Source organism: Seriola aureovittata, chromosome 6, assembly GCF_021018895.1.
Source record: "Seriola aureovittata isolate HTS-2021-v1 ecotype China chromosome 6, ASM2101889v1, whole genome shotgun sequence".
Taxonomy (NCBI): domain Eukaryota; kingdom Metazoa; phylum Chordata; class Actinopteri; order Carangiformes; family Carangidae; genus Seriola; species Seriola aureovittata.
The window spans coordinates 8,655,852-8,670,318 of NC_079369.1; the positions used below are offsets into that span (position 1 = coordinate 8,655,852).

The window sequence follows — 14,467 nt, forward strand, 5'->3', positions numbered from 1 at the left end:
CATCAACCACTATCTCATGAAAACCAATATATTCCATTAAAACTAGTACACGCCTCATCACATCATCTTCTTTTATTGTTAATTTGCTTATATTCATGGTTTTCATTGAGATTCATATGGATAACGACTCACACAGTTTTGTCATTTACATGTGGTGGTCCTCCATTTTGGATTTTTTTTTTACCTAAATTTAAAATGTTGAACTGAGTTTATCACTTTCCTAAACATTGCGATATAAGGCACGTTCTGACATTTTCGTCAATTCCTCAGCAAGTTATGTATGGATCTTGATGTAAAAAAGCAGACATATACAGTATATAACTGGTGAAGATTCAGATAATAATCTAGATCTTACACATTTGTGGAAGACTTGTGTTTGGCCTTGGTGGAGGTATGCGTTGCGAAGGTATGCTAGGGTATGCTAAGGTAGTGCCATTGTAGCTCTTCATATTATCTATCACAAAGAGGCTTCTTTCACTTTCTTCTTCAGCGTCTGTTTATATTCCAGTGGTTATCTACTGCTCTACGTGCTGATAAAGTTTCTGTGCATCGTCATTTTAATAAAGACAAATTGCTGATTAGTTTGTTAGCATTCAACAGCTGCAACTCTCATGACACTTGGACAGTGCTTTTGTGGCTACGACTCACTGAATATGTTAATGAATACTAATAAAATAACTGAACCTTGGTAAGAAATGGCCATGTTTGTTCCTATTGTGTCTTACAAAACTTCCGCCCATCACAATTACCAGTGATCATATATCTGCTAATTTTGTGAAACCATAGTAAAAAAGTTGCAAGGAATTCAGTTGATATAAATTATATGAAACACACTTAAATGCTTAAACATGCCAAAGTTTTCTTATCTTTTGATGATTAATGACTTTAACAATTAAAAGACGGTCACTTATTATCTATGATTAATTAACTGTTGATCATATAATTGACTCATCTAGTAGCGCTGAACTTAAAGTCTTAATACAGCTGCTTCTTTTTGTTGTTCTTCTTGTTTTTCATTAGTGCATACAGCCTCCACCCAACGACTGGGTCTGTCTCTTAAATCTCAGATCAGTGTTATTTATACAGCCTTGAAGTCAACTTTATTTCACACAAGAGAGTTAATGCAAATGAGCCGTTTGTCACATAGATGCTCTGATATACTAACAATCTCTGCAGACTCAGACTGCGAGTGGTACTTTATTCGCTTGATGCACAATTAGCCGCCTCTGTGGTGTATTGTTCAAAAGAATTATCCCTCATTTATTTAACTACTCTGGCTAAAAAAGCAGCATCAAGATACACAACTGTATCAAAAAAGAGTTGATAAACAGGATATAGTGATATCCAAAAACAAAGAGATCTTCTATAGACAGTTGACAATTAAAACACAAATAAGCTCCACTGTTCATGGTTGTAAACAGAGATAAAAACACCAGTAATGACGTTGTGATACACTACCCTCCTTGTTAAACATACACCAGTGAAAAACTGTATGACTACAACAAAATGTCGTCCAGTGGTACTTCAACACAATGTTCAAGTACAGTTTTCATGTACGCACATAATCTTTTAAAAACACATTCACCAAATGTCTCCTCTGTCAGCCAAACAATTGTCAGATCATGTTCTGTATTATTTATGACAGTGTGGAGCTTTGTCTTTTTTTCAGTGGAAATTTGTGTTTACTGGGAGTTTTATTTCAAATTATGCACAGCACCTGGGAGGTCTCACAGTGCAACAGCTCTTGTCAGACCGGCACAGTACTGATTGGCATTTGGCCTTCAGCATCCGTAAATCTCTGTGTGTTTTTTTTTTTTCAGAGGCTTTCAACTTGGAATATGTTGTCATCTGACCCTCATTTCAGATTTCTGGCATATAAAACACAGCAAGAGCATTCAAATGGGGAATTAATAGTTCCTAGTCAAATGTCATATCAACTCATCAACAACACACACTATCTGGGCACTAGTGTATCCAATTCAGTTCATTCATTATGTACATTTGGCTTCTGTTTCCCCTGCAGGGCTTTCATGGTTGCAGGAGGATGGCAACTATCCATCTCAAAAACATCCCCTCAGATTTGGAAGAAAGATGATCTGACATACAGTAAATTGATGAAAAAAATGTTGTAGTAATAGTAAGCCTGCATCCCTCCAGACACCTTCAAATTAATATTTCACAGTGCTGTCAGACTGCTGACCTTATAGTTAGTCTCCCGCGGCACAGGTGAAGGCATGTGCATGGCAGTACAGTATGCTCTTGGTATTTGTACATCTCAGCCCAGCCACCACTTCACACCCACAAATTAGAGATTCACACAGCAAAATGTAAGTTTATTCTGTTGGATAGCTGTCTGTTATTCAACATAATAAAATGGGTGGATTTTTTTCTTGGTTTATAAAATTCCTAGAAATTACTGGATAGGGCCTCAACATACAGTTCCAAAAGTAAAAAAGTAATTAAGCTGAAAGACTTTTTACCATTCAATGTATTGTTGTATTGTTTGTGTTATTATTGTTACTTTATATCTGTGTTGGGGGAAGAGAAAATTCAATTTTACTGAGATACTATGTTACAACCTAAAATTACCTTGCAAAAAAAAAAAAAACTGGACAAAATTTAAAGCCAATAATAGTTTGGACATTTCAAATGGCGAACAACCAACCAATAGACTGACATTACATTTGTTTTTGCTTATACTATTGAATAATTACTGCTACATTTTAAAATTACAATTTAAAAAAACGTATGCCTCTTACTGGAAAGTTATAATTGACTAAATGCCCCATCCCCCTTTGATTGATAATATCACAGACTGAGGTTATAAATATCTGGAGTGAAAACAAATAGGAGTCAGTGACAAGCACACAAACACAATGAGTGATAAGTGGGGAGAGCTAGACACACTGGTGGCACGTGAAACACATCTGTCCCTTTCTGACGATGCTGCTGATAATGAAGATAAAGTTGAGGCCATGACACACACGGCCATGTACAGTTTCTTACTGAACATAACTCTGTTTGTATTGGACACTTCTTTTCAAAGAGTTTTTTCAAAGCTGAAAATCTTGTTAAGTAATTATGCCTACAGAGCTTTTGCCCTTTGGAACCTTCCTCCATTAGATAACAATGCAATAATGATTACGTAATGCTTCTTTTATGAAAGCCCAATAGACTAGTCCTGGCAAGACACAGTAACTCTAACGCTGTGATGTGTCAGCTGACAGTTAGCTTATCATACCATGAGGAACGAGCTGTAAAGCTTGTGACTACCTGTGACTCCTTCACAGGTGGATTTTATGTCATCATTCATGTGCTTTTTGTGTATGTGCAATATGGGTATAAAAGTGTAACAATGTCTAAGATAACCTAAGTGTGTCAGTGCAGGTACGGCCATCAGATGTTGGGTGTTGTAATTAAAGACCTTCTCCCTCATATTCACTGTCACTGCTGTCCTGCTACTGCTGCATCACAGAAACCACCTTCACCGCAGCCTCCACAGGTTCGATTCCCTGATGATGTTGCATTTAATAAGTCATATACAGGACAGTTGGTTGCTATGCTCCCCCCACTTCATACAGCATATCAGTCTACTGCATTTTGTTTTGCTGCACTGCTGCAGCAGGGAGCGTTACCAACAGCAGATCTGTGCCGCCAAGTCAAATGTATTTCCATATCCAGCTACAATACATGACATCTGTAACTCTTGATAATATGATGGTTACTGGCAGTGACCTCATTCTACCTTTCTACCTGGAAGTGAGATCAGAGAGGATGTGAGGGTGAGATTTTGGTGGAACGGGGAGAAGTGGTAGCTCTGGAATATTTCGTGCCTCACATTTTTACACTGAAACTTTGACTATTGCAGCAATTCTCGCAAGAATTCATTTGTTGTGGTCACACTTACGGGGGGGAGTTTCATATTCTGGTGAAATAGTTTGACATTTTGGGAAGTATGTTTAGTGACTTTGTTTTGAGAGTTAGATGAGAGGAGCTGTACCACTGTCTTACTGTACTGTACATACTGTAAATATGTAGCTAGAGCCTGCAACTGGTTAGCTTAGCCAGCTAGCCTAGCTCTGACTGAAAATTAACAAATTCTGTCTAAGAGCTGCTGGCTGATTAGCTTCATATTTACCATATTTTCATATTTTCACTGTGGTTTTTTGAAGCTTGGGTGAAAAAAATAATTAGACTCTCAAACAAATCACATAGATTATAAAGAGACGGTGCAAATTGTCTGTGTAATTATGTTTTCAACCATTGGTCTGCAGAACATTCATGTTTTTAAGCCTCCTTATCTTTAATGGCTGATTGGTGCTTTACGAGGCCCCTGGCAGCTTTGTCTTATTCCCACTTGTTCTACAAATAAATTATTCCCTTAATAATCCAGTTTCCTCAAACTGTCATAACACACCAATATGCAAACTTTTACGCAAATTTTTAGTGATCCAGCTCTGTGGAAATGCTCTGAGTCTATGATATATATATCTATATAGATATAGATATATATATCATATATATACAAAGTCACTAAACATACTTTCCAAAATGTCAAACTATTTCACCAGATTATGAAACTCCCCCCGTAAGTGTGACCACCATATATATATATATATATATATATATATATATATATCTCAACACTGCAGTCTCTCCACAAGTGTTGGTCTACTCCAACACTGATTGCAATAACCTTCTTAAATGTTTTGCGTTTGTGTTTCCTACTCCACAATCCTGAACTCCTTTCACTAAATTTCTGCAAAAAAATTAAGCCCTCATCTGGCGCCCTTGACATTCTTCCCTCATTCATCTCCATCCAATTGTTTTTAATTCAGTCGATTCCAACTGGCTCTGTCCCTAACCATTTCAAACATATTATAGTTCAGCCTTGGAAAATATACACCCTACCGTTCCTAAGAATTATAGGCCAATATCCAAGATGCCTCATGTGTCCAGACTGAAGGAAAATGTTGTTGCCAAGCAGCTGAAAGCTGTTTTAGAAACACTTGGCCTGTATGACTCCTTTCAATTAGGATTTCATTAACTGCACTCAACAGAAATGGCATTATAATGGCTGCAGATGACGGGAAATGCTCATTACTGGTGTTACTTGACCTCAGCTCTGCTTTTGATGCCATTGTTCATGGTGTTCTAAAAACTAGCTGGTGGGCTTATACAGGTCTGCCTTGGATTTGTTTTATGCTTATGTGTTCATGTGTTCATGTTTCCAATTGAGAATCATTGCTAAATTAAGACCTGTGATGACCAAGATTGAGATGAAGATGATGATTCATTCTTTTATTTCTACTCGTTTAGATTTTTGTAACGTTCTTTTTACCTGTTTGAATCAAACTTCTTTAAACTGTCTGAAAACTGTCCAAATGCAACTTATTGGCTTTTAACTACAAATAACAAGACATCACATATCACACCAATTTTACTCTCTCTGCACTCGCTTCCAATTAAATCCGCATCTATTTCAACCTTCAGAGCCTTGCATGGCCAAACGCCCCAGTGTATTGCTGACCTCCTCCTCCATCATACAGCCAGTCACACTCTTAGGTCTGCTGAACAAATATTACTGCCTGTCCCTCAAACTGGCTATAAAACCTGAGGTGACCGTGCTTTTCAAGCTGTTGCATCCAATTTACGGAATGCTATCTTATCATTGCGATCCATAGACTCCGGTGAAATCTTTTTGAAGTAGCTGAAAACGTTTTTGTTAGCCTGTCTGAATAGCTGCTCCATTTTTATTTTATTGCTTTTTATTTTCCTATTTCCTCATCTGGGTTTGGAATTCTTGTATTTTTTTATTGGTGTAAAGCACTTTGTGACTTTGTATCTATGAAAGGTGCTATAGAAATAAACTTTACTTACTTTTTTAAAATCAGTGTTGTTGACTTGTTGTTTTCTAGAACCTGGCCATTGTATGCTTATTGTGTTCTGAATATATGCCAAAGGTCAGAGCTATCCTTGTGTCAATATGCTATCAAAAAAATAAAAGGAAAAGAAACAACAGACTTTGACCTCTCTGATGTTTTACATCTTAGTGGAGACTTCTTGTCCTCTGTCTCCAGATAGACCAATTTGTGAAGTTCCTTAGTTGTGTATCCCTGGCTACCATTTAGATTATGTCTCCTCAGAGCCAATGGGAACAAAGCAAGCTCGCTGGCTGGGTGTGTTGAGTTGGAGTTTAAACTTTGGACCCTAGAAGAAGAGCTGAGAGATACAGTAGAGACTCTTTAGGAACAAAGCTTACAAAGCTACTGCACAACACAATAAATTGGATATTTTGACTGGATCTTTGTTGTCTTTGGGGCTTCTCTGGTGTGTCACACAAACAGAGAAATTATGGAGCACTATCCAGATCAGGTAAATAACTAAATATTGTCTTTTTATTGCATTGTAGCTTGCCAATTATGGTTTATAGGGCAGTCCCAGAGAGCAAAGTTAAGGCTTTAGAGGAAATTAAAAACTTTTATCTAGATGTTAAATCTACCTAAAACTACAGACAAAGGGCTGTTTTAGAAAAGCATTACAAGGACATAATTATAAGAAGCATTATTCATAAAAGGTGTCTTATCAATGACAGATATCTACACAGATTAGGGGGAACACATTGTACAGTACAGTGTGATCAGGGAAGATCGTGGTGAATTGTTGCCAGTAAAACAGTAGTCCCCAGCTGTGGCAGACAAGTTGTGGTAAACCTTTAATGTTTTTTTGTCATTGCCTCTAAAAGCATGAAAGACATGGTCCTGTGTGTTGTCATTAAATGGCATGATCTCATCTCAGGGTTGTGATGGCATTGAGCTGCTCGACTGGCTGTTTGATCAAAACGATGGAATTCTCCGTCATGAGGAAACAGAACACCATGGCAACCATCACACCTGGCCAATCCAGGACCCAAATGTGCGTGAGACTGTAGGATCTCTAATGTCACTCATACATGATACAAATACATGTTTACTTTCTATCTAGTGTATAGTCCATCCTTGGGATACTTTGTAGATCTTTTTCTATTTGTAGAAGACTATCCCCTTTCTCGTCATGTTGTCATCTCACACAGACAGACTAATGATAGCATTTAGGTTTTGTCACCGAGCAGATGCTGCCTCCGCCTGAACAGGCAGACGATGACTTCCTCAACGCTCTCCTGAGTGGAAGTGATTCTGTGTCAGGCTCACCTCTCTGGTCCCCATCTCCCAGTGACAGTGGGATCAGTGAGGACCCTACCTCAGACCAGATGGACAGTCCACAACGCCCAGAGAGTCCCCCAGGGGACGCTCAGTACTTCAGTAAGAGGCCGCAAACAAAGGCAGCCCTGGAAGCCAACGTCTCCATTGACCTCAGTAAGTCACAAATATCCTCAAGAAAAACACTCAGATAGGAAATCATAAAAACATCTAGAGCTGCAACTAAGTTCAAATAAATGTCTTCATGTGTCTTGTTTTATCTTACCACCAACACAAAACCCAAAGATATTCAAATTACCACCATAAAAGAGTAAAAAAACAGAAAACATTCACATTTGAAAAGCAGGAAGCTGTGAAATGTTGTCATTTTCGCTTGAAAATTTGTTTAAACAATAAATCGATTATACAGTTTTTGCTAATTATTTTTTTGTAGATCAACTGAGCTCTAATGACATCATCAATAATGTTCCCAGTCGTAGTTGTGAGCAGGGAATGGTCATTGACAAAAAATGGTGAATTTGGAATTTCAGCCACACTATCTTCTGGCTACAATCCTGCACATGAATCCCAGTTTCTCAGAGGATAAAGTAGGATATCATACGATATTTGAAACCATGAACATGGGTATTCAAACTATCCAAGACACTGACATTATTGCTGATGAAACATCAGAGTACACATGTTGAGGACCAAATAAGAGTAAGTAACGTCCAAGCACCAAATGTCATGTCTTAGTTTTCTAACCTAAACAATAACACTTGTTTCCAAGTGCTTTATGTGTATCCTTGTGCCTGTGTGAGCGCAGATGACTGGGACCCCGGCTTCCCAATGGGCAGGACGAGGATTACACCATATCCTTCTGATGTACATAGACCGCAGCTGTCCTCTGGCTTCCCCCTAACCGTCAAAGATCTGCTCCTGTCTGGAACACCGGAGCCAGTAAGTGTATTCTGGTCGTGGTGGCTGTTTGAGTCAGTGGGGGTGGGACACTAGCAGTATGGAGGGAGAGCAGTAGTGTCTTCTGGGTGTTGGTGTATCTTTCTTTGGCTGCCTGACTCATGCACAGAACCTGTTGTTTACCTTTTGTGTGAGCTAGTGTAGGAGTGTGCATGTGTACCATAAAAACAAGTGGGTGATTGCACTCGCTGAAATCATGGATACACCAAGGGGTGGGGCCTTTGGAAATGCAAATGATCAGCAACATGCCCAGCAGCACTCACTTTGTTTTCTTACAGTGAGAGAAGGAATAAGCTGAAATATTTAATTCAGTATTTGGTTGAACTTGATATTTTTCTTTAACTAAGTTCCTTCATATTCTTTGACATATAACTATTTTAAAGTGTTGGGAGTTTGTGGATATTTGAGATATACAAACTGAGATTTGAGATTTGAGATTTGAGAATTGGCTAAATGTGAAGGTCATTATCATTTAATTCCCAAAGGAAATAGTTCTAAAAGTGGAGGGCATCAAGCAAATACAGAAGATCACCATAAGCAGAATAATATGCTTGTGCCTCTGAAACTTGAGGGTATAAAGTGGGGTGGATTTCAGCACACTCCTGGTATTGATCCCATCTTCAGAGCCCAGTTTAATAAGATGGAGGAGACAGTGGCAGAATGCAACTTAGGTTCCAACACCATAATTGGTTTAAGGTAGCCATGAAATGAGAGTGATGAAGGTGGCCTGATAGTCGGCACTCATGTAACTACTTCCTGTGAGGCTCAAGGGAGAGAGAGTGGGGTGACGGAGAGGGAGGAGGAACAGCTGCCGGGCCAGAGAGAAAATTTAATCAAGCTGCAGTGATGATGTTTTAAATATTAGTATTCATATCTCACCACCAGCCCCCACAGCCATCCCAACCATCTATTCAAGAGTTGATTCTGAATGAAGATGAGAAGAAGCTTTTAGCAAAGGAGGGGGTAACTCTACCCAGCCAACTACCTCTCACAAAGGTAAATTGCTATCAATACCTTTACAATGAAAACAATTATGAGATCCCTGAGTTTATACCATAGAGGCTCAACATGAGAATGTTCCTTTCTCTTTAAATCAGTATGAAGAAAGAATTCTGAAGAAAATACGCCGAAAGATTCGCAATAAGCAGTCTGCCCAGGAGAGCCGGAAGAAGAAAAAGGAGTATATTGACGGACTGGAGAGCAGGTAAGAATCTAATTTGTAAAAGAGTAACGAGCGAAATGACCACAGATTCAATATGCTTTCCATTACTGTTTTCCCTATTGTACCTTCAATGCAGCCCTTGGTCACTTTATCTCGGTACATTATGAAAGCAGCTTGTAGCATCCTGATGGGCCAGGCGTGCCATATAGATCCAATTCCCATGTTTGATTGTGGCCTTTCCCATATGTCATTTAACATGATGCACCAGATGGTTTGATGCATAGAACCATCTGGGAACACTTTGTTGGAAAAAGACTTGCCAGTTGATTGGATGACCCATTTGTCTATCATCTATCATCATCTATCACGATCTAAATTAAACCAATCAGACTCCTTCCCATTTCTTTCACCACCAGTTCAGCCAGTAGGTAAATGAAACTCTTGCCCAAGCCAGTCGAGAGAAAAGCAAAAACATCCTTTCCATCAAGAAAAGCCTTCAGTTGCTCTTCTTTCAATGAGGAGATACTCTTCAGTTCTGATATCACTGATGCTATAGCAGTATCTTTTCCAACCTCTTCAACGTAAACCAACAGTATCTTCTGGCTGTTGTCACACCTAAGACACGCCTGTAGCTGCACATAGATCCTCCCTCATAGGACGCTGATTGGTCTGAACCACTGTGGCAAATAGCCGGAAACCTGGCAAGGTTGCAAGCTTATGTCATTAGCTGTCTGTATTATTAGCTGTTGAAGACAAAAATCCCATGAAGGGTCTTAAAAACATAGGCGTGTAGAAACTTGAGTTTCAACTTGAGTAATCCATTTTATCATAAGTTTTGTGTCAAAAATACAGTGTGTTAGCATAGTATGGCACTGTATGTACGTGTTAGCGGAGACTGTTTAGAAAGTTCTTCATACATCATTATTCATCTGAGAGTCAGCTGCTGAAAAAGTGGGAAATGAATTTAATGGTAGTGTGCTAATACATGCAAAATCAACAGTATCTTAATCCCCTTTTGAATAAGAGAGGCAGTTTTAAAACTCTCCCTAAACACACAGCGTTTTCTTGGATTTAAACTATACGCTTAATGGGGCTTCAATGAAAATTTTAACTAAATACCTTTTTTTCAGTATTGAAAAAAAGTTTTTGTCAGTGAGGGATTTCACGTTGTCCTTCTCCTCCTTTCTGCCTCCTGTGTGTTATCTCCTCCAGGATGGCAGCCTGCAACGCACACAACCATGAGCTGCAGAGGAAAGTGTCACAGCTGGAGAAATGCAACATGTGAGTGATTTCAAAATAGAACTTCTCCATTTTTATTCCTCTGTAATCTCCTGGCAATGTTTGTTCCCTCAGAAACTGCCTTCAGCATTTTGACTTGCCCTCTTGTTCCCCCAGACCCTCGTTAACCCACTCATATTTTCTTTTCCTTTCCATTTTCGATTCTGTTTACTCTTTTGTCTTTGTCTATCCTTTTCCCTCCATCCACTCCGCAGGACACTAATGGAACAGTTGCGAAGGCTGCAGGCTCTGGTCATGAATACATCTAACAAGCCAGCCCAGACTGGGACATGTGTACTGGTAAGGACATCCTCTGTGTGTGTGCCAGGCAGATAAAAAAACCCAGACCCTCCAAATGACTCACTCTCATAACTACCCGAACAGCAACAACAGCTGGATTAGCCTTCGAGAGCAGCCTATCTAGATATGTACACAACAGACAAGACATCGCAAAGGTCACAAAAAGGCACAGTCCCCATAAAGAGAAATAAACAGGTGGAATAGAAGCCATTTATTGGCTTTGAAAACTGCAATAGAATAAAAATGCAAGACCCAAGGCAACATGAGTGGACAAGAATTATAAAAATGTAATTTTGAATCTATAAATATGAACGAGTCTCAGTTCCCAGTCACAAAATACTTTGCTCCACAGTTAGATTACTGTTTCTTCTGAACATTGCAAAGTGAAAGCATATTCACAGAGGGAAGATATGAGCCACTAGCCATACAAAAGTTCAACTGTGTCAAACACAAATTTTCAAGTACCAACTTTCTTTTTCTGTCCCTTGAATTTGATTTTTTTTTTTTTTTTTTTTTTTATCACATTTTTAGGTGCTGCTGCTGTCCTTCTCCCTAATCCTGTTCCCCAGCCTCAAGCCATTCTCTGACACCAAGGTCAGCCAAGGAGACTTCAGTCCAGTCAGAAGTGAGTATCCTACAGCACCAAATAGAATTGTGTGTGCCCACATACCAACTAATCCAGAACCTCTGTGTCACAGCAGAGGAGCTTGTTAGAGCTGCAGTCTCATCCACAGCTGGACCAGTTCTCACCTGCAGAGCCTCAAAGCCTGCTTTGCCTGTCTGAGGATTTGTAGCCAGAATCATTACAGCAATTTCTGATTAATTACTGTTAATTACTACTTCATTAACAAATGGATTGGCACAAACCCAAACACAAATGTCAATTTTAATTATGAGGAAAGACGAAGATTTCAGCAGTAGCATGGTCAAATTTATTATCAAAAGCTGTTTGGCAGCCTTGAAAAATCAACCAATTCTGCACGTTTCCGGCGTGCTCAAGGCTTTGTTATGAGTTTTATTAGGAATAGTCTTAAATGTCTTTAGATTTGAATTTGATGTACTCACAAAGAAGTGCACACATACGCAATACACAGTAGTAAACCGAGCTGCATGTCCACAGAGGTGTGAACTTGCTTATCTTTTCTCAAATTCCTCACACAGTCCAGTCACGGTCCCTGCAGAACCTCCAGGCCTCCCGTGTGCTGCATGTCACTGACGCCCCGTTCTCCACTGAGGAAGAATCAGAGCCTCTGCACCGGCGTTTCCCAGGAGAGCACGGATTGGCAGATATTACGGCACTGATGGGAAAGCTGGGAGTGAACCAAGAGCGGTCCAGTTTGGAGACCATGTCTCTAAACAGCAGTGAGGAGGAAAGAATCAGCCATTTCCATGTAGACCCAATTACTGGTCACATAGCCACTGTGACCTTGGATCCTCACCGCTCTGCCAAACTGCGACCACATGCTGATGACATGTAAGCCAAATTCCCAAAATTGTCCTCCTCCTAATGGTAGAGCAGGGAACTATCTGGGGCTGCTGTTTACACAGACAGGGAAATTTGAAAGTTGTAATCATTCCTCTTTTGCCTTTAATATATATTCAGTCTGTATGCCTTTGCCTTTTTTGTGATACTGTTTTATATCAGTATATGGATTTGAATCTTCCACTGAAATTGCTTGTCAAGGTACACTGTATCCTTTGCCTTTGATAAAATGCCAATGTAAATTACTGTGTTTGTGACTGTCCAAAGCTGGGTAAATGGGGCTGTGATGATGTGTACAGTTTTGATCCCAACGTATTATTTGTAAAATGCTTAAGGATTTTGAAAGCATGTTTTCACTGTAGAAATGATTGCAACTGTTTAGATTTATTCATAGATAAAGCTGTTTCAAATAAAATATGTCAAAATGAGATTATTGGCATCAAAACACTGTGGATTCATTTTTCTCCATTAAGTTTTAGAGCTTTAAAAGTTACACAAAGTCCATGGTGGAATCTTTTCCTTGAAAGTGCTGCTTGAAAAGATGTGAGCCATCCATCTAACATTTAAGGTCTGACTTGTTCAGATCGACATTTTCTGTGGTTAGCCAGACTTAACTTCAAAGGAAACCCTGAGATTCAATTCTGTGATTGACTGATCGCCTGTAGAAACTGACTGATCTAATAAGAAAACAACCCAGCACTGTGGTTCACATTAAAACAAATGCATTGCAAAATAGGAAGTAAGCTTTAAAGCTTTAACTGAATCTGAAAGAACAGAAAACATTTTTAAAGGATGTTTACTTTAACCTAGCTTTTCTTTAACGTCTTTATGAAGCTGGCACATCAAACCAACAGCAGGCTGTCAGGCACTTCCAGGCAGCCTGTAGATAACCAAATGAGCTGTCAGCTGATAATTGGTTGAAGCTGTTGCAGTATGTTCAAGTGAAACTTTTAACATAAAGAAGTGCGGCAAAGTCAAGTGATGAACCATTCAGTCTTTCTTTGCACTAGTTCTTTGAAGTTGGCGTGTTAGGTTCCTCAGTGCTTCAACTAAAGGATTTGTCAGACTGTTGAACAGCATCCAACAGTTTCTGTTTGTTTCCAAAACTCCAATCATGCCAACTGAACAATGTAACTGGCCAGGTGTGCCGAGGTAAACAAGACTTTGAGCTTGCCGCCTGGATATCGGCTCTGTGAGGATGTACATCCGCACAGTAGTGCTTTGAGCTAAACGCTAATGTCGACATGTTAACATGAGGGGCTGGGAGCCTAGCAAAAATCCAAGGTGTAAAAAGTATATCTTAAAAAATATGGCTTAAAATGGGGTAAAAAGTCAATTTTGACCACTTCTGGCAGGCAACCACAACACAGACGCAAGCGTAATAGGTGATATGACACCGTTGACAGGCGACCAAATGAAATGATTCAAATCTGAGTTTTGGATTTTGCTAGATGAAAAAAATTGCTGGAAACACACACACACACACACACACACACACACACACACACACACACACACACACACACACACACACATATATACATATAACACAGGTCTAGTTGTTTTTTGGATATTTTAATGTGGAAAAGTTACATATTATAACTGTTGATTTTTTACTGTTAATACTTTAACTTTTGTAGTTTTATAGACAGAATTAGAAACTGAGATTCTGCCAACATCAGATTAATTAGTATCAGCTGTCTGCAGAGGAGGAGACTGTGTGGCCTCTGTAAAACCACCAATTCAAAGTAAATAATACCATAATTTAAATCTCAGTGTTGAGGTAACATCGCCAGTTATGTTATATGAAAGCAATAGGTACATTTTATGTACCTTTTATAAACACATAAATGGACTGGTGATATATGAGCTGTCCATGTGTCCCCTGTCCTCTTTTATTTGACTCTGTCTTGCTTTGTCTTTAATCAGGGTGAAAGTCTCTTAACCATCAGCATCTCCAATCAGCACCTTAACCCGTTCCTTTGATAAGCCGAATCCCTGTGGAGCCGGGAGGCCTCTATACATAGATCTGCACCCCCTGGTTCGCCATAAGGGAATGTTGCGAAGACTGAGTGAGTGAATCAAAGA

The 14,467-nt window shown here is 39.3% G+C and overlaps 1 protein-coding gene across 1 annotated transcript; it reads left to right on the top strand.

Moving 5' to 3' along the window:
• The first annotated feature begins 6,216 nt into the window (after nucleotides 1–6,216).
• Nucleotides 6,217–12,809, top strand: creb3l3a (cAMP responsive element binding protein 3-like 3a). The gene is made up of 10 exons (XM_056378959.1): nucleotides 6,217–6,375; nucleotides 6,799–6,915; nucleotides 7,112–7,355; nucleotides 8,005–8,138; nucleotides 9,042–9,152; nucleotides 9,254–9,360; nucleotides 10,531–10,599; nucleotides 10,812–10,896; nucleotides 11,428–11,521; nucleotides 12,058–12,809. Exons 1-10 carry the CDS (start codon nucleotides 6,355–6,357, stop codon nucleotides 12,372–12,374), a joined length of 1,299 nt encoding a protein of 432 aa, XP_056234934.1. The 5' UTR covers nucleotides 6,217–6,354; the 3' UTR covers nucleotides 12,375–12,809.
• The last annotated feature ends 1,658 nt before the right edge of the window (nucleotides 12,810–14,467 follow it).

What these genes read in the sequence shown, in the direction of transcription:
- creb3l3a (XM_056378959.1), top strand. Translation starts at nt 6,355, where the DNA reads ATGGAGCACTATCCAGATCAG. An exon ending in AGACTGGGACATGTGTACTG is followed by an intron (nt 10,897 to 11,427) that starts GTAAGGACATCC and finishes TCACATTTTTAG; the next exon opens with GTGCTGCTGCTGTCCTTCTC. An exon ending in AGACTTCAGTCCAGTCAGAA is followed by an intron (nt 11,522 to 12,057) that starts GTGAGTATCCTA and finishes TTCCTCACACAG; the next exon opens with TCCAGTCACGGTCCCTGCAG.